Source organism: Ipomoea nil, unplaced genomic scaffold, assembly GCF_001879475.1.
Source record: "Ipomoea nil cultivar Tokyo-kokei standard unplaced genomic scaffold, Asagao_1.1 scaffold0656, whole genome shotgun sequence".
Lineage (NCBI taxonomy): Eukaryota > Viridiplantae > Streptophyta > Magnoliopsida > Solanales > Convolvulaceae > Ipomoea > Ipomoea nil.
The window spans coordinates 748,179-775,161 of NW_017617084.1; the positions used below are offsets into that span (position 1 = coordinate 748,179).

General features: G+C 35.8%; 2 protein-coding genes across 2 annotated transcripts; one reads left to right on the forward strand and one right to left on the reverse strand.

Moving 5' to 3' along the window:
* Positions 1-15,661: 15,661 nt before the first annotated feature.
* LOC109174749 (26S proteasome non-ATPase regulatory subunit 12 homolog A-like) lies at positions 15,662-20,447 on the forward strand. Its single transcript, XM_019323992.1, has 12 exons — positions 15,662-15,866; positions 15,967-16,161; positions 17,052-17,159; positions 17,265-17,369; positions 17,478-17,534; positions 17,631-17,827; positions 18,063-18,162; positions 18,308-18,420; positions 18,553-18,706; positions 18,875-18,952; positions 19,727-19,965; positions 20,132-20,447. Exons 1-11 carry the CDS (start codon positions 15,864-15,866, stop codon positions 19,943-19,945), a joined length of 1,329 nt encoding a protein of 442 aa, XP_019179537.1. The 5' UTR covers positions 15,662-15,863; the 3' UTR covers positions 19,946-19,965; positions 20,132-20,447.
* Positions 20,448-25,157: 4,710 nt separating this feature from the next.
* LOC109174750 (ethylene-responsive transcription factor ERF110-like) lies at positions 25,158-26,538 on the reverse strand. Its single transcript, XM_019323993.1, has 2 exons — positions 26,083-26,538; positions 25,158-25,996 (listed from the first exon to the last, which is right to left on the reverse strand). Exons 1-2 carry the CDS (start codon positions 26,402-26,404, stop codon positions 25,377-25,379), a joined length of 942 nt encoding a protein of 313 aa, XP_019179538.1. The 5' UTR covers positions 26,405-26,538; the 3' UTR covers positions 25,158-25,376.
* Positions 26,539-26,983: the final 445 nt, after the last annotated feature.

Consider the following 26,983-nt stretch of genomic DNA (forward strand, 5'->3'; position numbering starts at 1 on the left):
TATATTACAGGTGTTGCTAAAGGTGTCCCCCACTAAGGGAGTAATGAGATTTGGGAGAAAAGGAAAGCTAAGCCCTCGATTCATAGGGTCATACGACATAGTCGAGAGGATTGGGATGGTAGCTTATCGTTTAGCCCTACCCATGGAGTTGGAAAAGGTACAATGTTACACCTTGAGTTAGATGTAATTCTATGATTCTGTTCTTAGATACGTTTTGGGACCGAGTGTAGGTACACGATGTGTTCCATGTCTCACAGCTAAAGAAGTATATCCTGGACATTTCCCATATGATCCAACCGGAAGAAGTAGAGCTCGATGAGTCCCTCATGTACGAGGAAAGACCAATTAGGATCCTCGATCACAAGACCAGGGATACGAGAAGAAACTAGTCAAAGTCTTGTGGTCTAACCAGTTGTCTGAGGAGGCCACTTGGGAGATGAGGAGCCATTATCCAGCCCTCTTTGATCAAGGTAACTAGTTAAGTTTTTATGTTCAGTTATAGATTCGTTGGTCCAGTTGTTTAGATTTTAGATAAGTTAGATAAGAACTCAGAGATTCCTAAATCTTTCCAAAGTGTTCCAACAGAATTTCCAACCTTGTGATTTCATCACCTTTTCTTTCGAGAACTTGATCCACCCGTTTCTTCTAAGTTTCGGGACGAAACTTCTTTTAAGGGGGATAGAGTGTAATAACCCAAAATTTCATTTTATAAATCCGGAATTAAGAAATTCCAAAATAGCCTTTTTCACTCCATTAAAAATTTTTGCAATCAATCGGTGTTTGAATAAAATATTTTCTTCACATTTTAAATTAATTCGACACCAAAAATGGATTCTATTCGAAAATTCCTAAGTTTTCGGGTGCTTCGCGTACCAAGATTTAAATCGAGAAATTTGTCTGAGTGAGACCGGGAGAATTCAAAAGGATTTTAAACAAGTGTTCATCCAAATAGCTTTTTGAGGAAATTCATTTTCCACCCCAAAGTATTTTAAATAGCATTTCTAGCCTATGGTTCATGTTGCATGGTGGACCACTAGACATCCAAAATCCCTTCCCTGATTCATCTTCTAGCTTGTGAAATTACTCCTTTGCCTCAACCAATCATTGATGATCAACCTAAGGTTTTGAACCCTATATAAACCACATTATTCCATCTTGAATCCCTGATTTCATTCCCTTGCATCTCCCAATTATTGTCTGCTAGAAAGAAGAAGGCTACACGGTAAGCTCCACACTCCACCATTCATTTCATCTATTTCGTTTGATGCCTTCTTTGTCTGCAATCTTTGAGTTCTCTTAGGCTTAGTATGTTGTTGTTGGGGTGTTTAGGTGGTGAAGGAAGTGGTGGAAGTTGAGTGGAGAGGAGGCTGAGATCCAAGCAAGAAGAAAGACTACAAGAGGTATAACCCCATGGATTCCTCTTTAAATTTGGCTCTATGAAGCCTTAGTTTTGAGTAGAAATGAGTAGAAACTATGAGTTTTGATGTGTTCATGCTTAGAAATGTTGTAGTATTTGTTTGTGAGTTGTTGAGATTGTTTTGGACTTGTTTGGATTGGTTTTTGCAGATGAAAAACCATCTGGTGCACAACACAATGTGCACCAGATCAGATGGACGGCCCTAGCCATGACCCATCAGGAGGGCCGCCGGCTAGAGCCGTAGTGGCACAGGACTGGGGCACGGCCCTAGAGGAGGGCCGTTGCTTAGTCCCGGTGAAGTAACGGGGTGTGAGGGGCGGACCATGAGGAGTCCCGCCCCAGGTCCTTAACTTTGATTCTGAGAAGAATCTGTGCAGTGGCCGAGCCCTTGTGGCTCAGCTACGTGTTGTTTCGGACCGAGTGTTACGGGTCCTTGTGGCTCGGCTCTTCGGGATCGTCTCGACGCACGTTTTGGCTTTGATTTCGTTGAATTTGGATTAAAAACGAGTATGTTATGAAGGATTTTGTGAAGAATTGCTGCATAGAGTATATATTTGCTTAGTTCACTGTGTATGAGAAATATTGGGTTATGTGATCTGATGATGTTTTTATTGAGTAAAGAAGCATGATCATTTGAGAATATGATTTATTATGAAAGCATGATTAGATTGTGATATTTGATCAATGAGAAATGAAGCATATTTTGTTGATAGGATTTATAGAATTTGGTATGATGCAAACCAAGCATGATATTATATTCTTGAGTACTCCATGTTATTTTATACATGATTTAGAAGCATGTTATAGAGCATTTGGCATTTCACATGTGTCATATTTTAAAAATGCATAAGGGGCCAACGTGAGCCCAAGAATACTTTCAAAAACCATAAGCATGTGGTACATCATTCATTGATGCATTGAGAAGTAGTAGAGTTGTTTGCGTGCATGAGATTGATGCATGAGAGATATATTTATGTATTATCTATATCGGTGAGGTTTTGGAGGATACCATTTGGACTATGTCCTCTCGGGAGATATTTATGGACATTGCGGTCCCAGTATATGTAACAGGGCATATTCCCACGTTACGAGGTTGGAAACTGACCGCCAGGCTTGAAATCCTGGTTAGGGGTGTGCACACCAATATTTCGATACCTGATTCCACAGAGTTTGAACCACGATATTGATTCCGTAGACGGTAGGAGATATTGGGCCGGATTTATGCCGTTCCCGATGGGGTAATTCACACTTCGGTGGAACCCTAAGCCGTCTACGAGTAAAGAGAAAGAAGAGAGTCGATAGAGACTCAAGAAATAGAGTCAAAAGAGACTCAAGATAAAGAAAGAGAGTCAACAGAGACTCAAGAGAAATAAAGAGAGTCAAAAGAGACTCAAGAGAAAGAAAGAGAGTCAATAGAGACTCAAGAAAGTAAGAAAGAGACATCCACAGAAACTACTCTATTTTATAAAAGAGTGTATGAGTATTAATATATCTATAGTTGCACTAGATTGCATATGATTATATTGTTGCACGAGATTGCATATGAGTATGAGAACATAATTGCACGAGATTGCATATGAGTATGAGAATATAATTGCACCAGATTGCATGTGAGTATGAGAATATAATTGCACCAGATTGCATATGAGTATGATTATATAATTGCACTAGATTGCATATGAGTATGATTATATAATTGCACTAGATTGCATAAGAGTATGATTATATTGTTGCACGAGATTGCATATGAGTATGAGTATATTATTGCACTAGATTGCATATGAGTATGATTATATTGTTGCACGAGATTGCATGAGTATGAATATGTTGTTGCACTAGATTGCATAAGAGTATGATTATATAATTGCACTAGATTGCACAAGAGTATGATTATATTGTTGCATGAGATTGCATATGAATATGAGTATATAGTTGCACGAGATTGCATATGAGAATGTATATAGTATTGCATGAGATTGCATAAGAAGTATGATTATAGTGTTATACGTGATTGCATGCGAATAGAGCATCATATGAGATTTTATAACGAGAAGTTTGACTTAAGATTTTCCTTTGAGCATGATTATCTTGTTGTAATAGAAGCCCTACTTATCAAGTTATGTGATAAGAATGTGAAAGCATGTGAACACCTGTTATATGGTCTTTTAGCATGATCCTATCCGTAAGCATGAATTGATTGTTAAGTTATTTGAGAAGTTTATATGCTGATGGATCTATGTGAACAGTCTTATACATATATGAGCATGCCAGCTGATATTATAGGGTGCAAGCATCTAGAAAGAATGTGATAAATCTAAAGATGATTTGAGATGCGCTTATTGCTATACGAAATCAAATGTTTTCAAAGTAAATGCTAGAATGCTTTACAGGGTTGAGTGTGGTTATACTTAGCTTCGTGCTAACGAGTGTTTTCATATTAGTCTATGTGTTGCTTGCAAAACTCCTTTCAGGTGGGCCCAACAGTTTGAAGAAGTCGAGTTAGATTAGTCTCGTTGATAGAGATATCTAAACTCTAGTTTGACTGATGTTTATGTATGGATTTTACACTTATTGACTTTATGTTTGAGGATGATGTAGACTATATGGGGGTGACGTATTTCCATCTTATGTTTTTAGCTTTTATGATGGATGCCAGACTTTTACGTTATTTCTAGTTTTACCCCTTTAGCCTGTGCAATCACCACGGAGTGGTGGTTGTGGCGGTGACACTCCCACTATTTATTTATTAGATATTTCCGTTGCTTAGTTTATGTTAATGACTGTTTAGAGTTATAATTAAGAGTTAGAAAAGTGGGGTGTTACACTCAGTACCTCGGGTCCGTCTTGACGCACGTCTTGGCTTTGATTTCGTTGAGTTTAGAGAAAAATTGCACATTTTATGCTAAGAATTGTAGGCCTAATTGTTGCAGAGTTTGGTTTGAGTAATTCATAGTGAATGTTTTCAAGTTTATGAGACTTGAGTATTTTATTTGCTAAGCATATCACTGTTTGATTGTTAAATAGAGAAGCATGAGCTTAATTAATTTTAATTAGTTTAGTTTAGCCACCAAAGCATGCCTAAATTGTATACTGTGAGTTGATGAAGTTTACTGCCAAGTTTGTTAATTTTCAAGCATATCTATGTTGAGAGTATTTTGAGTTTCAAAAGCATGTTAAATACTTGCTAAGTGTTATTAAGAAGAATTGTTGAGTTTCGAGTAGTAAACATAATATATGAAATTGTTGAGTTTTGCAGTGAGTAAAAGGTGGAAGCACTATTTCACAGTATTTGGCATTGTTGAGCATTCCATGTTTTAAAAGTGCATAAGTGGCCATTGTGAGCCTAAGTATTATTTTCTAAAATCTCATTTTCATGTAGAAAGCATTTACCTTGCCATATTGAGATTGAATTAAGGAGTATGTGCATATTTGCATAAGAAAAGCATTGCATAATTTGAGTTGCATGAGTGATATATATATATATATATATATATATATATATATATATATGTATGTATATATATATATATATATATATATATGTATATATATATATGTATATATGTATACATATACATATATACATATATACATATATATATATATATATACATATGTACATATATATATATATATACATATATATGTATATATATATATGTGTATGTATATATATATATATATATATATATATATATATATGTATATATATACATATATATATATATATATGTATATATATACATATACATATATACATATACATATATATATATATATACATATATATATATATACATATATATATATATGTATATATATATATATATATACATATATGTATATATATATACATATATATATATATATATATATATATATTGTGAGGAAAACAGTATTTTTGGAGGACCCGTTTGGACTATGTCCTTTCGGAGTAAAAGAGAAAGCAATGGACATTGCGATCTAATATCATGTAACGCGACGTATTCCCACGTTACGAGGTTGGAAACTGTCTACCAGGCTTGGAATCCTGGTCAGGGGGTGTGCACACTGATAGTTCGATACCCGATTCCACAGAGTATGAGTATTGAAACCACGAGATTGGTTCTGTGGGCGGGATGAGAGATTGGCGGGCTATACGCCGTACCCAATGAGTTAATTCACACTATGGTGAAGCCCAGCCTTACCCACGAGTAAAGAGAAAGCGAGTCATTGAGACTCTAAGAAAGCGAGTCAACACGACTCTAAGAAAGTGAGTCTTTGAGACTCTAAGAAAGCGAGTCAACACGACTCTAAGAAAGCGAGTCTTTGAGACTCTAAGAAAGGAAGAAGCAAAGCGAGTCATTTTTTCCTCTAAGAAACCTCCACAGAAAAAGTATATTATCTACAAAAGAGTGTATATGTATATCTATACTTATACTATAGCATCATCTTATGAGTAATATATGTAACACCCCCGATTTTCAACATAAATTAAAAACTTAAATAAGAGAGATAGGCAGTCTAATCATAACCATTAAACCAGCGGAAGCAAAACTCTTTATTGGGAAGGTGTTATGCCACACCCATAAGACTACGGGTGCACATAGCTCAAAGAAATGCATTCAAGAACCCTAAATACAAGCTCTAAACATGCATTATCACAAGATCATGCATCAAATTACTCACAACATCAAGAATCATCAAATAGAAGCCAAGAAACATCAATAGCAAGTATAAAATAGGTTTTGTAGAGCATGGGTTACCTTTGTAGACCAAAAACCACTTCCTTTCCACACTCCTAAGCCTCTCCTTGAAGCTCTTTCTCACCCAAGACTTCTTACACAATCAAACCACAAAGAAGACACCAAAATAAGATAAAGATACCTTAAAGCTAACTAAAACACTAAACAACTTAAGATCTTACCCTTTCCTATGCTAGGGAGGTAGAAAGGTGGAATCTTTAGGTGGAACTTTGCAAGGATAGAGAACTCTTCTTCTAGCTTGGAAAGAAAGCTAAGATTTCTTTAGAGAGAAGGTGGAGTGTTTGTGACTTGGCTAGCATGGGAAATGAGTGAAATGTCTTGCTAGGGAAAACTTGAGCATCAAACATGTGTGAAAGGTCAACTTTACCCTTACTAAAGTTAGGAAGACAAAAGGGTTGAGTTACAAAGCATAAGGCAAAAGGTACACATGGTTGATTAAGGAGACTAGTCAAATTCTAGTCCATCGACTATCAAATTTCAGGATTTTTAGAAAGAAATTATCAAAGGAAAATTAGGATTAATTCCTCAATTAATCTCAATTAAGGGTTAGATTTACGGGGTGTCATAATATATCTTGCAACAGATTGCATGAGTAGTAGCACGAGATTGCTTATTTATATCTTGCACTAGATTGCATGAGTAGTAGCACGAGATTATTTATTTATATCTTGCACTAGATTGCATGAGTAGTAGCACGAGATTGCTTATTTATATATCTTGCACTAGATTGCATGAGTAGTAGCACGAGATTGCTTATTTATATATCTTGCACTAGATTGCATGAGTAGTAGCACGAGATTGCTTATTTATATATCTTGCACTATATTGCATGAGTAGTAGCTCGAGATTGCTTATTTATATATCTTGCACTAGATTGCATGAGTATTAGCAGGAGATTGCTTATTGATATATCTTGCACGAGATTGCATGAGTAGTATCTGATGGCATGAGTTGCATATTTGATTTATTTGACAAAGCATGAGAATGTTGATTATTTGAGAAGCTTCAGATTGTTCATAAGATGAGAATGTGATGAGTGTTTATGATTAAGTATGCATATTTGAGTATTAGGTTGCAAGCATCTAGAAGTTACGCCAAAGTATGTTAAGTGTTTAAACTTGCTTGAGCAAAGAATGTGGAACCTTGTTTTCCAAAGTATATACTGTACTTACTTTATAGGGTTGAGTGGCATTATACTTAGCTTCGTGCTAACGGGTTTGCTTGTTACTTGTTGTTTGTTAACCCCTTTCAGGTGGGCCCAATTCGTAAAGTTGAGAGCACGAGTTAGACTAGTGTAGCTAGATAGCTTGTAGTCTAAACTCTTCTGATTTTTATGGTTGTAGTAGTTTGCCCTTTTGATGGTGCTGGACACCGGGGTTTTATTCCCCTAGTATTTTGTGGATGTTATGACTTTAATGTTTTAGTTTTACCCTTAGCCTGTGCAATCACCGTGGAGGGTGATTGTGGCGGTGACACTCCTTTAAGTTATTAATTAAGTTTATTTCCGCTGCTTAGTTTATCTTTAAAGGTTTAGTTTGTTAAGTAAGTTTAAGAAAAAGGGGGTGTTACACCTTCCATAGGATAGTGAGCGAGGTCAGACCTCGTACCGGTCCTTAGGGATAGCGTTTTCTAGATCAAGCCTTGAGCTCGACCAAGAATACGCCCTTCCATCGGGTAGCTAACGAGATTTGATCGCGTGCTGGCCCTTAGGGAATAATGTTTTTCGTGACCAAGTCTTGAGCTTGACCAAGAAAAACGTCCTTCCGTAGGGTAGCTAGCAGGATCGGATCCCCTGCCGACCCTTAGGGACTATAATATTAGAGTTTTATTTTTTATTTTTTATTTTTTAGAATGAAGACAGAGCTCATTCAAATGAGTACGAGGACACGGTCTCGACCTCCCACTCTTAACACAAAGGGCTCCTTGGACAAGAGTATAAACAATTTTTTTTCTATTCAATAAAATTGATCAGGGCGGACCGTGACCAATAGTTACATCAATAGTCTTAGGTCTTATGTTTTTTACCGAATAACATGTTTTTTGCGTTGTACGGGTTCCTCTTTGTCTCCTTCTTCCATGACCTCTTCTAGCTCCTTGTCCCCTTCTTCCATGATCTGATCGTATCCCCTCTACTTTTTGTGTCTAGGGAGGATGGCTCGGGGCCCTCTCCCTTTCGCCACACAGTTTTGGGTTGGCCTTGTTGCCCGGGATGCTTCACAAATTGAGTGAAGTATCCCCTCTGAATGAGCTCCTCTATTTGTCTCTTCAAAACGTGACACTCGTTAGTGTCGTGGCCAACTTGCCGGTGGAACCGGCAATATTTGGTCTGGTCTACCTTTGGGGAAACTTTCATGCACTCATCTGGAAACTGCACCATCCCCATCTCCTCGGCTTGGTCTAGGATTACGCTGACCGGATGGGTCAGTGGGGTCAAATGACGCAAAGGGATCAAACGGGGTCCTCCTGAGGATTGGTCTCTACTTCCCTTCTTCGATGGAGCTGCGCCTGATACCTGGTTGGTTGGACCCATTTTCTCGGACTTTCCTCCTGTCTTGCCTTCTTCCTCTTCTCTTTTTCTTCTTATCGACTTTCTCTGCTTCTGCGTAGCGGTTGGCCATCCTCATCAGATCTTCGTAAGAGCGAGGTTGATGTGTGTTCAACTGCCTGTGAAAATCTCTTGATCTTAATGCTCGAATAAATATTGGAATTGCTGCCTTAGAGTCAAAATCGTAAACGTTGTTAACCTCCTTTCTTCTACTTGTTCAGGAAATCTCTGAGGGTTTCCCCTCTGTCTTGCTTTATTATGCAAAGGTGAGTGAACGGCTTCTTGCGTTGTATGTTTCCGAAGAAATACGTCAGGAAACTCTTGGATAGTTCTGCAAAGTTTTGGATCAAATCATCCGTGATGGTATTGAACCAGTCTTGGGCCGCCCCATCCAGAGTGGACAAGAATGCCCTGCACATGACGGCGTCATTTGCCCCAATCATCACCATAGCCGCCTTGTACCTCGTCATGTGTGCACATGGGTCTGAGATCTCGGCATAAGCTTTGATAGGCGGAAGCCTGAAATCCTTTGGAAGGGGCGCGTCCATTATCCTCGGGGTAAATGGTGCGGTCATCCTTACCTCGAGTTCAGGCGATTGCTCCCTTGTCTCCATTTTCTTCTCTAGCTCTTCAATCTTCCTTTGCAATTTTTCAACCGCCCATCCTCAGGGGTCCTCTTTGTAGCGCGGCAGCGCGGGGCCGACTCATCACATCCAAGGGTCGTCTTCATAGCGCGCCGGCGCGAGACCGACTCATCAGATTCACCCATCTTCTCTGTTAGCGGTCTCTCTTCTGCTCTACTCCCGTATCAGCAAGGGCCTCTGGAGGACCCCTCGGCCCGCGATCCCAACCTTTGCCACACGAATGCCTTCTCCCCCAACCGTTCCAAGACAGATTTGGAAGCGGCTGATTGTCCGACCAGTCCACTTCCTTGAGCGCCCTCCTCTGGACCCTTTGTCCTGGTGCGATGCCGTTGGTCCTTGGTTACACGGGTTGTATCCCGCTGCTGGGTTTTCTCTCTCAATGGGACTCCACCTCTACTTCTTGGGGCAACGGCGGGGGCACTTGGCCTTGCAACCCTGCCACTACCTGGGCTAGCGTCGCTGCTGCTTGCTGGATAGCCTGGGTAGTCGCCTGGAGGTCCATAATTTGGACGGATCCCCCGGCTTCTCCATTGTTGAGCTGTTCTCAGAGGTCTCCTCCATGATTGTCATTGAGCTGGTCTCGAAGATCGCCTGAGGTGTTGCCATTGCGATTCAAGTTGTGGGAACCATGGGAGCTGCTGGATCCTGAGTGAGCCATCTTTTCCAAATGCGTATTTGCTTGAGATTTGATCTCTTCTCTCAATGAAAGCACCAATGACGATAAATATGTTGCCGGAGTATATTTGTATAAGTGAATTGAGGTGATAGTATTGCTAAGTGTTTTGGTATAAGAATAAGAATGTGTCCCCCTCTGTTGTGACCCGGGCTCATCCTTTATACTATAAACTTATAACGGTTACAATAATTGCACAACGGCCTCTTATTAAGTGCAATGGCTTGCTCCTTAGTAATTTCTGTGCACTCCCTCCATTAGTGCGTTGGTCGACCATAACTCCTCTCTTTGATGAAGCGACGCTCTTAATACGTGACCTCTTGTAACTATTCACTTGTTCTATGCACTTGACCGTTACCTTTGACTGTTATCATTGATTTGACGGGTTAGACCAAGTGTACTGAGTTAGACCCAGTACCTTGTCCAATTATCCTGTCACATAGTAATACCACCTCGATACAATATACCGTCAAAAGAGTTCAAGTGTGGTGGAGTTTGATATGATTTCATTTGTGCATTTATTTTTTCTTGTTTTAGGTTTACTTTTGGACTTAAGTGCATTAAATTGTCATCTTCAATGTTTATTCTCTTACTTTCTCATGTAAATATGACCAAATGCTTGATTTGAATTCTTTTATGGTGTTTATTAGTGTTTTGAAACTATTGGAGAGCAAATGCCGAAGCAATGGAGCATGCTTGGGGCCAGCAAGGATAGACAATTGCTGATCTTGAAAGCTCAACATGTCGAGTGTTGAGCTCGATGCGTCAAGAGGTTCCAGTGAGCCCCGTTCTGGGTAATGATTTATTCATGATGCGTCGAGAATCCTTCCTGTGTAAAAAATCAACTTAGCAAAATTTCCATTTCTACCCATATTTTGACTTCCACTATAAAAGGCTTCATCTTTCATATTTCTCAAACCCTAGGCGAAGGCTGCGTTTTTGGGAGACAAAGAGTGAGAGAAAGTGAGTGTCTACTTTTCAAATGTGCAAGGAAAGATCCACACACTTTTGGAAGAAGATAATCACATCAAGGAGATTCAAGTAACTTTGGAAGATGAAGGAAAAGTTAGGAAGATCGTCATTCAGGAGAATATCTTCCCTTTTTTTTATTTTACTTTCTTTATTTATTGTATTTTCCTTTTAACTCTTGTGTATAGAAGACAATGTTAGCCATGATTGGCTAAAACTACTTAGAGATTTTTGGGTAAAATGTATTTTTGAACCTATGTGCCTAGTTCTTCAATTCCTTAATGATACATATATATAATGATATATATATATATATATATATATATATATATATATATATATACACACACACACACATACTAGTTCTACACACGCATTGTCCGAATAAGTTAATGCCCAATGTTTATAATTAAATAAATATTTGAAAGTATATCAACAAGATTATATATGAGAAGTTCATACATAGTAATTTAATGTTGAATTTGTATATTTAAATGTGTAACTCATATATGAATACAAGATAATATAGGAGATTCATTATAATTATCACTAATTTTTTTTTAATAGTAACAAAGTATTTTTGTTGCAAAGGGTTCTAATATATTTAATGAATGCACATACAAGATTAATGAATAAATCAACGGTATCAGTCCTTTAGGTGTTTTGCTCAGTGTACTGTTCATTTAGTTCAATCATTATTGTTGAATGAATTATTATGGATAAAGAAATTCTCAATTTAAGGAATTTAGATTAAGTAGTAAATTTTTTTAAAAATTTTAAATATAATGTAACCAAAAGATATTGGACGGTTGGTAAATATGATGTAACCAAAGATCAAAATGCTAAAGACATTATTTTGTTATTCAACAGTTTGGAGCAACAATTTGTTCCAAACAATTGAAAATAGAAACACTGCAATTTACAATATTTTCACTTAGCGTTTTGGAGAATGATTTTCCCAAAACACCCTTGTATTGAAAAAAAAAAACGAAAAAGACGTTTACTGTAGAGCCATTTCGACTCCTTGAATAATAAGAGCTAGTTTAGCTGGCTCACTGCTTGCCCATCAACTGATGGGCAAGCTTAATTTTTACATTGCTCCCATGCCACTTTTCTCATCCGATATGAGAAAAGTGGCAAAACTATGGGGAGCCGAATTCGACTCCCCTTATGTTTTTTTTTTTTGTGTTAAAGTTTTATTTCTTTTTATTAATTTTATTATTATTATTATTATTATTAGTATTATTATTATTATTATTATTATTATTAAATATATGTATACCCTTTAGGTCATTTTACATGTTAATCTAAACAGCTAATTTTTTCAAATATCTTTTTACCAACCGCTGATATAATTGGCTGGTCAAACCCGCTAATATAGGGCTTGTTTGGCAATCAGCGGTTAGTGATTAGCGATAGCAGATTGTATTAGCGGTTAACGAATAGCGGATTATGTTAGCAGGTTTGACCAGCGGATTGTATCAGCGGCTTGTAAAAAATGTTTGGTAAAATTAGCGGTTTAGATTGGCGGTTAACATGTAAAATGACCAAAATGGTATACATATAATAATAATAATAATAATAATAATAATAATAATGATAATAATAATAATAATAATAATAAATAAAATAAAAAAGATGTGGGATTGTCCCACATCGAAAGTCAAATTAAAAAAGGGGCGTTGGCTCCCTTATAAAAGGGAGCTCAACGCCCCTTCAATTTTAATGTTAATTTCTTGCTCAGGCTTCGTAATAAACAGTTTAAATTTTTTTTTTATATATATAAGTAAGGTGGAGGGTGTTTTGGGAAAGGAAAGTTCCTTTCCCAAAACGCCAACCCAACACGCTGCTATATGCGGCGTGTTGAATTTCAGCGGTTTGGAGCAATCCGCTGCTCCAAACCGCTGTTAACCAAACAATGACTTTGGCGTTTTGACCATGGTCAAAACGCCAAAGTCAGCGAATCCGCCAAAATTTGGCGGATCCGCTACTAACCAAACATGGCCATAATCCGTTATTTGCTAACTGCTAACACAATCAGCTAATGCTAACCGCTGATTGCCAAACAAGGATATTGCGAGGTAGTTTCTCACTTCAATTTGTTGTGTGATTTGAATACTCTCTTTGTCAACAAATCCCCCAAGTAGTTAATATGATTGACTTAATTATATATATTTTTTTATTTTTCATGGTATTAATAAAATACCTGGTAAATAAATATATAGCATTACTTTGTATTATAACTTTGATATTTAATTAAAAAATAGTGTACAAAAAAAGATAATAGACAATGTAGTGAATATATCAATTGATGAATTTGAATGTAAAGAATTTTTACATTGGAGAAAAATAAAGACAATATAACTAATAAAATTATTTCTCTTAATTAATTTATTGATAATGAATAATTTTTTTTTTTGAATAAAGACATTCTAGGGACAATGTAGCGAATATAATCAATTGATGAATTTGAATGTAAAGAATTTTTACATTGGAGAAAAATAAAGACAATATAACTAATGAAATTATTTCTTTTTGAATGTTCCTGGCTCTATTACATTGTAATGTATCTGTTCATATACTTTCTCAACCTACTGAAGCACAAAGAACCAATAACGCCTCCACTAAGGCTTGAACTCATAACCTTTCCAAATAAAAGTCCAACCCGGGTACCATTAGACCACATAGTCCTGATATATTTCTCTTATTTAATTTATTGATAAATGAATAATTTTTTTAAAATAAAGGCATTGTAGACACACAATTCTAAATTAAAGAAATGCATATGTATTATTTTTTGTGATAGCTACTAAATTATTTTAATTTAATAAGAGTAAAATAGAGTACTAATTATGCCCATTTTAAACTGCGAGAAAATGAAAACATTTTTTTAATTACTTCTTTATTTATTTGCACAATACACGAGTTTAACATATACTCCGTATTAGTATAATATTCTTTTCAGAACTCTCACTAGTCTATTGTATTTGTAATAGGACACTTCATGTACATATTATTATTTCTCTTTGTATTCTTCCTATAACTTAGACTATTGAATTCACGCAAATACAGTTTCTAAAGCTCTCATTCTCCGTATTTGCTAACGGGGTGTATTCAATCGTGACTTTTGTAGAGTTTTAAAGACTTTTAAAATGATAGATTTTAATAAACTTTGATTGACTTTCATAGAGTCGTTCAAAACTTTTTAAGACTCTATAAAAGTCTATATAAAAAACATTCATAGACTTTTATCAACTTTTTATTTTAACAAGTCTACAAAAGTCATTGAAATTCTAAATTGAATACATCCTTACAAACTTTCAATGGTTTTGATTCTTATCATTTATATAATTTTCTTACAAAACGATTATAATATATCATAAATTTTTCTTATTATATAGTTCATCACCAACATCAACATTCTCAACATTATTATTTTTATCCATAGTATGTTGAGACTTATATGCTAATTACTTATATATATTAGTAATAAACATAAAAGCATTATTTCATTAGAAATTCATAACAATATTGAATAATAAAATTTATAATAAAAGAGTTGATCAAATAAAATATTTAAAAACATAATTACAAGTTGCATAAAAAAATAAATCTAATATTTATAATATATATATAAAAAATTATACTTGATATATTGCTAGACATCATGCAAAGAACTATTATTTGCAATAAGAGACTTATGGAGATCGAATTAGAGAAAGTTAGGGATTAAAAATTCATAGATTGAAAAAATAAAAATCAATATAAACAAGCAATAATGAAGTAAAAATAATATTATTTCAAAATTTTAGAGGAAGATTGTAAAGTTGAGGAGAGAGAGACAAATTAGTAGAGTTTAGGTATGAAGAAAATATAGGATAATGAAGAAAAAAATAATTTTATTAAGTTTAGATAGGTTTATAAATAGAGAGAGGAAACATTCAAAGTTGTTAGAAAGAAAATTTTGAAATCTTGGGGTTGATGGTTGGATTTCAACTATTTATATTTGAGAAGGAAAAGTCTACAAAAGTCTTAAAATTAAAAAGTCTACAAAAGTTCATAACTTTTTGAATACCACATGACTTTTAAAACTTTCTAAAAGTCTTAATCGAATACCACACGACTTTTAAAGACTCTTTAAAAATCTTGATTGAATACCGTCTGACTTTTAAAGATTCTCTAAAAGTTTGAATTGAATACCCCCAACTCTTAAAGTTCATAAAAGTCTTTAAAACTACATGAAAGTCATGATTGAATACACCCCCTAAGTAATAAATGGTAAAATAGATGAAATATTGAAAATTACCAAAAAATTAGTGTTTATATAATTATGAAAGATCGAAAGTTATGAGATTAGATCTAGATTTATTATGTGAAAAAAGTATAATTTATTAGTAAAATTATCATTCTCAATGATCTAAGATTTAGAGTATATGCTTTTATCAAAAAATGATTTTTTTTGAGTGTTACTGACTCTGTTAGAATGTAGTATATGTTCATAACTACTTTCTTAATTTACTAAAACACTAAGAGTTAATATTGCCTCAATTTGAGAGAGCTACTTCATGCGGTCTATAACATAAGAAAAATAATAAATATATAAATATAAATATATATAAATAAAACCAATTGCATAAAATATCCCATCGACCAAAAGAATTTGAAACAAAAATTTAAGTGGAAAAAGAAAGAGAAAACGGAAAGGCAAAGGGAAAAAAAAACAGAAAAAGAAAAAGGAAAGAGGTTTACCAGCTGCTGAAGTCATTCGATAAAACCCTCATAATAAAATCGCAGCTCCTCTCTCTTCTATAATTAGGGTTTCAGAGCTCAATCAGATTTCCTGGAATTGAATTCAAGATACAAATCCGCGATGGTTAGATTTGCCTTTCTTCGTCTTTATTTTGGATTTTTTTATTATGCAATTTGTTTTTTTCAGATCTTGAATTTCGCGAATGGAATTCTCTCTGGTCCAGGAAGGAGACGGGAAATTGGAGGCACAGATAGAGGCCCTGCTGAATGTCGAGAAGCAGATGAGGCAAGCCGGCGATGTGGCCGGCACCCGGAAGGCCGTTAGCGAAATTCTGCAGCTCTGCTTCGAAGCGTGCGCCTGGAAAACCATCAATGATCAGATTGTTCTCTTGTCCAAGCGTCGTGGTCAACTCAAGCAGGTTAAAATGTTTTTCTGAATACATGCGTGTATATTATGTGTTCGTGTATAGTTTAAAGTAGTGGTATTAGAAAACTTTCGATTATTAGTGGTTTGATGTTGGTATTTGAACATTTACCTTATGTTGGCACTTGGCAGCGTTTTAAAATTTGTGAAATTGAGCTTGAGTTAAGCAAATTTTGCTGGAAGCCTTTTGTTGATTTTTTGTTTAGGCTTCCAGAGAATCATAGTCTCATAAGTGCATTATGCATTATACTCCATGTTTGATTTGAACAACATGAAGGTGAAAACCAAATATAGACAGGGAAAAAGTTATTAACTTGCTTGTTAATTCTCTGGTTTAAGTACACTCATCAAGGTGGAGTACCCAAACTGTAGTATTTTTGGTAGATGATTCAGCCAGAAAATGGCTAGTTTTAAACTTATGTATAAGTTGTTGAATTCAAGAATTTTATCATTCAAGCATCAGTTTATTTGTGAATAAATTATGTGAGTGAACAGATCCTCTTCTTTTCCGAGTGGGTGTTCATCTTATCCTCACATCCCTTCAAAATCCAGTTTGTATCTGCATTACTATTGGCACTAGGGCACCTCTCTTTCTAGTTTCATTTTTGGAAAATTAAAATGAATGGAACAGTTCTTCAAATATGGTACAGTGTGCATGCTTTGTGTGTTTGCTTGAGATACAGAGAAACCTAGATAAGTGCCTTTTAGTTCATACCTTTCAATTCATGTGATTGTAACCAGAAAACTGTTTTGCTATGATGAAGTTTTCAGTTTTTTCATTGTTAATATAGGTGTTTGTGATCTTTCTTGCTAGCCTTTTCTTCTTGTTAGGCTAACTAGTCACCAAGTAATGGGAGTTTTTTGGTCCTTTTGGGAACTTTGCAGGCTGTACAAGCCATGGTTCGACAAGCAATGGAATACATTGACCAGACTCCAGATCTGGAAACTAAGATTGAACTTATCAAAACTCTTAACAATGTGTCTGCTGGGAAGGTTAACATTTTTTCATGTCATTCTAGTTTGAAGGCATTATCTGTTCTTTCTTTTTACCCTTTTTGTATTGTTTCTAAGATTTTGAACCTTGGTATTACATGGCAGATATATGTTGAGATAGAGAGGGCTCGCTTGATTAAGAAACTTGCAAAAATAAAAGAAGAGCAGGGACTCATAGCTGACGCTGCTGATTTGATGCAAGAAATTGCGGTAACTGATGCAATTTATTTATTTACAGAAATATTTTATTTTAACCGATGTAAGCACACTCTAGGTATTATTTGTCATAGAAACTGGTTGACCATGTTTGGGTTACAGGTTGAAACATTTGGGGCAATGGCAAAAACTGAAAAAATTGCTTTCATTCTTGAACAAGTAAGTGACCTCTTTCCTTATCTTATTGCCTGGGACCTGTTTTGTATAGAGACCTTGTATAAAAGTATTTGTAAATATATATATTTTTATTTACAGGTGCGTCTATGTTTAGACCGCCAAGATTACGTACGGGCACAAATTCTCTCACGAAAGATCAATCCTAGAGTTTTTGAGGCTGATACTTCGAAAGAGAAGAAAAAACCAAAAGAAGGTGAAGCTGTAGTGGAAGAGCCTCCTGCAGATATTCCATCGCTGTTGGAGTTGAAGCGGATCTACTATGAACTAATGATTCGGTATGTGAGATTCTTTCTTACCCTTGTATCTCCTGATGGTTTTTCCTTACATCTAAAAGTCTTGTCAACCATTTGTCTGAGCTTTTTGTGTATTCCTTGCTTCATTTGCTAATCTTACAGTAGGGAACTCTGTCTACTGGAGAGAATGCCAACATCTGTAAAGCTTGGATCAATTTCCATCTGAGCATTTTTCTACTTATTTATCTGTATTGATCTATTTCTTGACCTAATGTAGGTATTACTCACATAGCAATGATTATCTTGAAATTTGCCGGTGTTACAAGTCAATATATGAGATACCTTCTGTAAAAGAAGACCCAGAAAAATGGATACCGGTAAGCTGTCTTCTAAATTAGCCTATATATTATTTCACTTGTTCTTTAGATGTGTTATTTTTGTGTACAAATACCTCTATGTGTAGTATTTCTTATGGTTCCTAATAATCAAAAAGCATTTTCTTATATGATCTGTTCAATGCAGGTGCTAAGGAAAATATGCTGGTACCTGGTTCTGTCTCCACATGATCCTATGCAATCAAGCCTTCATAACTCTACCTTGGAGGATAAGAACCTTTCAGAAATCCCTCATTTCAAGTTTGTTCTTTTCTCATATCCTCCTCCATAAAAATTTGTGCTTTTCTTTCTCCTTACACTTTATAAGAGATACTTTTGGTCAACTAAAGTACATTAATATACTTATGAAACCCACTTGCCTTCTTGTTTTAGGGTGCTATTGAAACAATTAATTACCATGGAGGTTATTCAGTGGACTGCTTTGTGGAACACATTCAAGGATGAGTTTGAGAATGAAAAGAATATGCTTGGTGGCTCCTTAGGTGACAAGGCAGCTGAAGATCTTAGACTGAGAGTTATTGAACATGTAATCATGATATCTTCATTTTCATTTTTAATTCTTGTCATGTAGTTGCCTTAGTTGCATTGATACCAAATATCAGATGTGTCCGTGACATGTTATTATATGTTATAGTTCCTTGTGTGCTTTTTAAATGAAGTTGTAGTAACTTGTTTCCTTGAGTTTACCTTGCAGAACATCCTTGTCGTGTCAAAGTATTATTCACGAATAACCTTGAACAGACTATCAAATCTGCTCTGTCTTACTATTCAGGTATGCTGTCTAAACTTAAACTATATTACCGTCATGATTTCTCAATTTGTTTGTCATTCTACAGTGATGTGTAAGAGATTTTTACCTATAAAAGTTTGTGCTGGAGATCTGGACTAAGCTCAGGTCTTTGTTCTTACAAGGCTAGGAGCCTAAAAGAATAAAGTAAAGAATTGAGATCTATAGACAACTATTTAAAATCAGATGTGCTTCATTTCATTACCAGATTAATATCCGTAAACTTCAAATTGGGATGCATAAAATTTGCCCATAAATGCCTTGTATATGCTATCATCATCAGTAAATAAGGGATGATAGAGAACAAAATGATTTACTACTCAATACTTAGAATGGTCTTTACTGTACTGTATTAAGTTATTATTATTATATCAAGTGTGGGTGTCTCCTCTGAAGTTCTTTTAGCTTTATGTAACCATGTTTGATAAACTTCTGTGGTCATTAGGTTGTTTCTTTAATAATGTTCCTTACAAATGCCAGTGGCATATAATGGAGCTTTCTGGCTTTGGCTTGTTGCTGGGAAAGCTATGTTTTATGCAGTTGTAGTTGCCTTTTTAGTGAAGAATCCTGGTGTCCTTGCATGGGTGTCATCTCATCACTATGTGTGACGGATATTCTGAATGACTATTTTACTACATATATGCAATTCTGTATTATTCTCTATTTTCTCAACTTTCTTTGCCCTTGCTTTGTTTTGTGTGTGATGGGGTTTGCATGTATATGTGGTTTATGTGGGCACTAATATTTATTTAACACCAGGAAGCAGAAAAGCATCTATCAGAAATGGTTGTATCCAAAGCACTGGTTGCAAAGATTGACAGGCCAATGGGTATTGTCTGCTTCCAACCAGCAAAAGACAGTAATGATATTTTAAATTCATGGGCGTCGAACTTGGAGAAACTACTTGACCTTGTAGAGAAGAGTTGTCACCAGATCCACAAAGAAATGATGGTCCATAAAGCTGCACTAAAAGCTTGAGATAATACCAGTAACTTCAGGTGATTTGTGTATCCGATGCTTTTGTCATTCGTTATATTAGTACCTATATATATATATATATATATATATATGTATGTATGTATGTATGTATGTATGTATATGTATATATGTATATACACACGAGGAAATTGAAATCAAGTTTTGGTGATTCAATCCCTATTGCAGGACTGCTCTTATGACCCATTTTGAGGAGCATTGGCAGAACCTGGAAGCGGACATTACTGCTGTTATATTGCTGCTTGCTTCTTGCATCTTAATACTTGTGACATTTGCACGGTTTCTGCCAAGTGCTTTTTATGTACTTCTTGTATGCCTTTGGTGATTGAATTGATTGTGATCAACAAGATTTTAGATTTGGTGACATCACATACTTGCTTACATGCTATTTACTTATTGATTAGGGCACAAACTCTCTTAGTTTATTTCAAAATGTGACACTTTTAATTGCTTATTTTGATTCCATTCCTCGGTCAATTGTGGATATATTGCATTAAAAGATTTCCTGTTAAACTGGTTTTGAGAGGACTCGTCTTGTCCAATGCTTGCCTATATTGTGGAATGGTTGATGCAAATTCAAAGCTTCAATACTAGTTTCCTATTTCACGGAGAAAGTAAAATTGAGTCTTCCGACTATAGTGTTAATGTTTAGTTTTGATTAAAACTATATTCTTGGAATTGGTAGTCTTGCAAGATGACATAACACTTCAATTTATTATTATTATTATTATTATTATTATTATTATTATTATTATTATTACTATTATTTTTATTTTTATTTTTATTTTTAACCTAGGGGTGCGGTTTTGTGAAAGAGATTCATTCATCTTTTAACTAAAGGTAAGGGTTCGATCTTTGGTTTTGGGTATAGAGTAGTTTTAAATTTTTTAAACCAATTGTCTTATCCAAAGGAGGTGTAGCAAGGAGGAGATTAGTGATTGTGTCTACGGTGAAAACTTTGGTTAAAAAAAAAACACTTCAAAATTATTTTTTTAAAAAAATAAACTGTCAGGTGAATTGTAAGTCTAAACAGAATTTAGGCTACACTCTCATAGAGGATTGAGTAAGTAGTCTTCAAATTCCTAATCATAGTGTGAATTTGGTGATTTCATACTTTACCTTAAAGTGTGGGATGAGCTAAACAATATTACGTCAGTGTCACTCGGTTGCCGTATTGCTTTTTCTGATTCCCATCACTCTGGCCGGTTGTTGCTATTTTTCTTTACAATCAGATATCAGTGGACCACAAGTCACTTGGTTTATTTCTCTTGCTTTAATCCGGCAATATTTGGATCTGTCGCGACGCTACGAATTTAGTTTCCATAATTGGATGCCTAACGATAAAGTTTCACCTGGGGTGAGTGTTTCGGGATTCGATTCAGTTTTTTCGATTTTGATATTAAAAAAAAGATATTCATTCGGTTTAACATTATAGTTTGGTTCGGTGATGGATTTAATTACCCGGAGTGAACCCGGTTAAGAACGTAGGTAGTAAAAGGACAAAATGATGGCGTTGTGAGGTTGCGGGACCGTATATTGTATTAGATATCGCTAATAAGCTATTACAAGGCTTGATTAGGACAAATAGTAATGAAAGTAGTGAACGTGTCTCAATTGGACAAAGGAAGGGCCTTTTATACAAGCCATGGGCCTCCTAATAATGAAAGCAGTGAACGCGTCTCAATTGGACAAAGGAAGGGCCTTTTATACAAGCCATGGGCCTCCTAACTGCCCGCCTAACTCGGGGGGACAGTTTTCCCCTGCTTTGACCACGCCCGGTCCGGAGACCAGGCGACGCGACCGAGGTCAGCTGCCGACCTCCTGTCGAGGGCCTCGCGGCGAGGTCCTGTTGAGGTCTTCTACCGACCTCCTGCCGAGGTGTCCCGAGGCCTCGCGCCGAGGTCCCGAGGTCATCCGCCGAGGCGGCTGTCGAGGTGTTCACCGAGGTCTTCTGCCGATCTCTCGCCGAGGCTGCTATTGTGGTCTTATGTGCTCACCAATTACATTTGTATGTTTTTTTTTTTTTTTTTTTTTTTTTTTTTTTTTTTTTTTTTTTAATTCTAGTTTGTGAGGACCCACTTTAGGTGACAAAAAAGGAACACTCCTACAATAACTCAAATTTTCTCTTTCCAACACACTTATTTTTTATCTTGGATCAAACCTTCTCAAAAACTGAGCTAAAATCTCTATTAGGGATGTCTTAATTTTTCATATTTTGGTTTATTGCCAAATAAGTTATTTTACCAAAAAGTAACTTATTAACTAGTCAAATAAGTTAAACTTAATTAAATCAGTCAAAATCGATTGATAAGCTCAATTTGGCATTCACTCATTGATTTGTTAATAGCATATCACAACGTCGATGAGAATAAAAATAAAGTAAAAGTTGTAGGGACATCTATTATAACTCTTGTTATCAGTTCTTATAAAATTTAAAACTTAGATTGAATATGTTGGCATGGAAACGCAATGGCGGATTCAAAAAATCATTTGAGTGGGGCGAATATTAAATGACGTTAGAAATGTCAATGACAAAATATCAAATAATCATAATAAGTTTAAAATACAAAATACATTATAAATTACAATATATTTATGAGAAAATATGAAACATAATCAATTAGATAAAATAATTTGATTAACAATATATTCATAAATACTTTTAAATTTTAATTTCTATTAGTTAGATCGATTTTTCTAAATTAATTTGAATACAATAAAGTATATTATAAACATGTATACTACATTAATTAAATGATTTACAAAAACTAGACTAAAAGAGCATTTAATTTGTTAATTAAATGAATAATAAAAAGTAGACTAAAAATATTTAATTTATCTTGTGAAGAAATGAAAGAGAGAAGATAATTAAAAGTGTTGCTAATGAGATTTGAATCCATGACATAAGGCTTTTATAACATAAAATTTTGAGTTCAACTTTGTAGATCGATTTTTCTAAATTAATTTGAATACAATAAAGTATATTATAAACATGTATACTACATTAATTAAATGATTTACAAAAACTAGACTAAAAGAGCATTTAATTTGTTAATTAAATGAATAATAAAAAGTAGACTAAAAATATTTAATTTATCTTGTGAAGAAATGAAAGAGAGAAGATAATTAAAAGTGTTGCTAATGAGATTTGAATCCATGACATAAGGCTTTTATAACATAAAATTTTGAGTTCAACCAACTAAGCTACTCAAACTATTAATGTTTTTTACATAAATATAAATTTTATATAATATTTCATGCTATATATGTATACATATACATACATATATATAAAGGGGTGGGGTGGGGGAAGTGGGGGTAGCTGCGCCCACTGCCCCCACACTGGGTCCGCCCCTGTGGAAACGCATATTAATAGATTTTGAGAACTCTAGCCACTGGGGTTAGTAGTTGTTTCTGAAAGTACATGGCATAAATAAATAAAATATATTCTCTGTCACATTTTATATGTTCTACTTACTATTTGTTGGTTAAATTAACTATTTTTTTCTTTGCTTATTTCTATTAGTCTTTTTTTTTTTAAATAATTTTTTTGGTGCGTTCGATAGTACTTTTAATCTAGTTTCTAAATATATAAACATACTACTTCTAAACTTAATATTATGAAAAATTAAATTGTAAATAACTTCAGCCAAACATCGTTAATCGAACCCGACACATAAAATGAGATGGAGAGAGAATTTAATTTGATCAACTTATTATGAGTTAATTACCGTTTTGGTCCCTCGACTATAGAGAAAATATCAAATTGATCATCGACTATCATTTTTGGCCGATTAAGTCCTCAAGTATTGATTTTGTGTCCAATATGGTCCTCCATTAGTTTGGGTATTAAATGACCGTCTCCTTTGAGGGCATAATAGTACTTTCAGTCTTTCTCGCATTTCTACCCTTCACCAGCTGCACAAACCTAACTTACACTCTTACTCTCCCAAACTCCCCAACTTCCAACTCCCAGCCGCTTGGTTTTGGGTCTTGAAGTAGGCATTGAAATAGTACGAAAGTTTGTCGGTTTCGGGGAGGAAGTGGCACAACGATCCATTACTTGTTGCGGTGCATTCGGCGTAGTCGCAGGCGTAGGCGGTGGTGGTTTTTAGATTGGTGAGTTTGACGTTGGATTTCAGGGTGCACCATTTCTTAGGCAGGTATTCAATCTCCGGCACGCTTGTTAGAATCTCCCCCTTTCTGCCGGAAAGGTCCAACTTGAACTTGGGTTGTCTGTCGTAGCCAAGAATTCCCAGTGGCGCTCGAAGTCCCAGGAAGAATGCTCTTCTGATCCTTGTCGAACAACCCGAATATGTACACCTCAGTGTCACTGCCGGGACAGACATGGGTGCCTTTCTTGGATGCATTGTGTTTGGTGAAGCCGTTGTAGAATCTGGCGGCCAGGGAGGCGTTGGCGTACTCGTTTCCGTCGATGGGCGCGACCACCCAATCTCTCCCACCGTGATGGTCATCTTGCCGTGGCCCTCGCGCGACAAGGCCGCAACCGCCGTGTCGTAGTTGGCGTTGAAGACGTTGGAGTAGGTTTTGCCGTTGAAGTAATTGTTGAGAGGCTTGTTGACGTCGTCGAAGAAGGCGAAGTCTGTGGGGAAGTTGCCGTTGCCGAAGTAATGGTTGAGGAAAGGGTAGACTAAGAGTGTAAGTTAGGTTTGCGAAGCTGGTGAAGGGTAGAAATGTAGGAAAGACTGGAAATGCTATTATGCCCTCAAAAGAGATGGTCATTTAACACCCAAATTGACGGAGGACTATATTGGACACAAAATCAATACTTGAGGACTTAATCGGCCAAAAATGATAATCGAGAACCAATTTAATACTTTTGTCATAGTCGAGAGACCAAAACGATAATTAACTCACTTATTATTATTATTATTATTATTTTTTGGATAAATAATTAACTCACTTATTATGAAGTGAAACATATAAAGAATTTAAGGAAACAAAATGTTTGTCCTCCCATCCAACTGACCAAATCTTTTAATGTTATAACAACATATTTGGTTCAAAGAATAATTTTAAAAGGATAGAAAAAAGACATAAAAATAAAAAATATTGAGAATCTTTCTAGACTAAAAATCTAAGGCAAAGACATTTTCAGTCAAATAAAGTTTTTTTAATACTTTATTTTCTTTGAATAGTCGGCCACTCAAAAATTTGAAATTTGAAATCAATATAATAAATCCAATCATAAATGGCTAATTATCTTAACAATGTAACCATCTGTGTTGAAGCAAAAATAGAGTCTGTCCTTCCAGACGTGGCTGCATCGCATTTTCTTCCAAAAATACAACCACGATTATATTGCAATTATTGAAAAATAAAATTATAATCTGCAAAAAAATCATCAAAGAAAAAAAAAGGGTGACAGAAACTATGGATGGGGCCCGAATCCTTATCCAGATGAAGAAGGGTGGTGATAAGCAGAATCTGACCAAGAACTAGCAGCTGGGTATTCGGCCGCACTAACCGGAGGGTAAATCATTGGAGACTGATAATGAGCATAAGGCATGGAAGATGAAGACGAAGAAGAAGAAGATGATGATGATGATAACATTAATTGTTGTAGAAAACTTGGAGGCTGGTTGATGAAGCCGGAAAAATGGTTGTGAAGAATGGGTTGGGGCGAGGAAGAAGAAGAAGTAGTAGTAGTAGTGATGTGAGGATTTTGCAGGGGGAGGGGGAGGGGGAGGGGGTTGGGTGGCAATCTGAGGAGCCTAACGTTTTCTGGGAAATTGAGTTTGGCTTTGCTGCCGCGGAATCTGAGGGCGGCTTCGTCGTAGGCTCTGGCTGCCGCCTCGGCGGTGTCGAAGGTGCCCAACCACACTCTCGTCGCTCTGAATGGATCTCTGATTTCCGCCGCCCATTTCCCCCACGGCCTCTGCCTTACTCCTCTGTATCTTCTTCCCCCCTCATTATTATCGCCTCCTCCCCCTCTGCTATTAGCAGGAGGAGTATATACAAAGGATGCAGCTTCTGCTTCACTTGATCTTATTATTGCACTAGACTCCCCACCTGTTATGTTAATAAACCAAACCAATTAAAGATAAAAGAGAAAGAAATTGATTAATTGGTTGGATAATGAAGAATAACCAGCCTACCTGAATATCCTCCAATGGAAAAATTGTGATATGAGCTGCAAACTGTATCTACTGATGATGATTCCAGAAACTGGTCCGCTTCTCCGGCGGCGTCATTGGTCGGGTGAGGACGGCGGCGACGATCATTGCCGGCCACCACGTCCGTCAATGCCGAAACCATTACAGACATCTCCTGTTCCCTGTCAAGCCCGGAAAACATGGGCGAAACTAACGATTCCAACCTCATCGTCACAACATCATGAGGATGAGGATGAGGATGATGATCATCTTCACTAACCCCCCTCGTTCTCTCTCTTGGGTTCGCCACTTTTCCGATACACATGTAATAGCATTAACGATCAGAGATGGGCGTTGAATGAATACACCTTCAATTCGCTCATATATATATATATATATATATATATAAATATATATATTCAACGGAGTTGACAAGGCAGTGATAGTACGTAATAATGTTTTCTTGGACCCTTATATAGCAGGAGGCACTTACAATTGGGTGGGTAAAATAATATGAAATGGGAAAACAGAAATAGGTAAAAATGAAAAGAATAGCATAAAGAAAGGAGCGCCGCCAAATAAAGAGGCGGTCGTATCTGCCATTTTGATCTGTCACTGTACAAATGAATAAAAATAATTTTTGGAAGCCGAATACGCCACTAGAAAAGCTCGATCAGCTTCAAAACTGTAATTACAAAAATGGGCGTTTGAGGTCAACATTAAGTAGTGTGAATTCACATTACCGGAATCATTTCAACCGCCTTTTTGAGGTCAACATTACGTTTTTGTTTGTCGGCGGCGAGATCGATGCCGACGTCCACAATCGACATATTGTCATATTCATATAATTAACAACGCGCTTACTTGCAAATTTTGTTGAGGTTATTACTCATTATTCTTCATG

Coding starts and splice junctions, on each gene's coding strand:
- LOC109174750 (XM_019323993.1), bottom strand. CDS start 26,404: ATGTGTATCGGAAAAGTGGCGAACCCAAGAGAGAGAACGAGGGGGGTT. Junction 25,997..26,082: donor TTCCATTGGAGGATATTCAG/GTAGGCTGGTTA, acceptor TTAACATAACAG/GTGGGGAGTCTAGTGCAATA.
- LOC109174749 (XM_019323992.1), top strand. Junction 17,160..17,264: donor ACAATGTGTCTGCTGGGAAG/GTTAACATTTTT, acceptor ATTACATGGCAG/ATATATGTTGAGATAGAGAG. Junction 17,370..17,477: donor ATTTGATGCAAGAAATTGCG/GTAACTGATGCA, acceptor TTTGGGTTACAG/GTTGAAACATTTGGGGCAAT.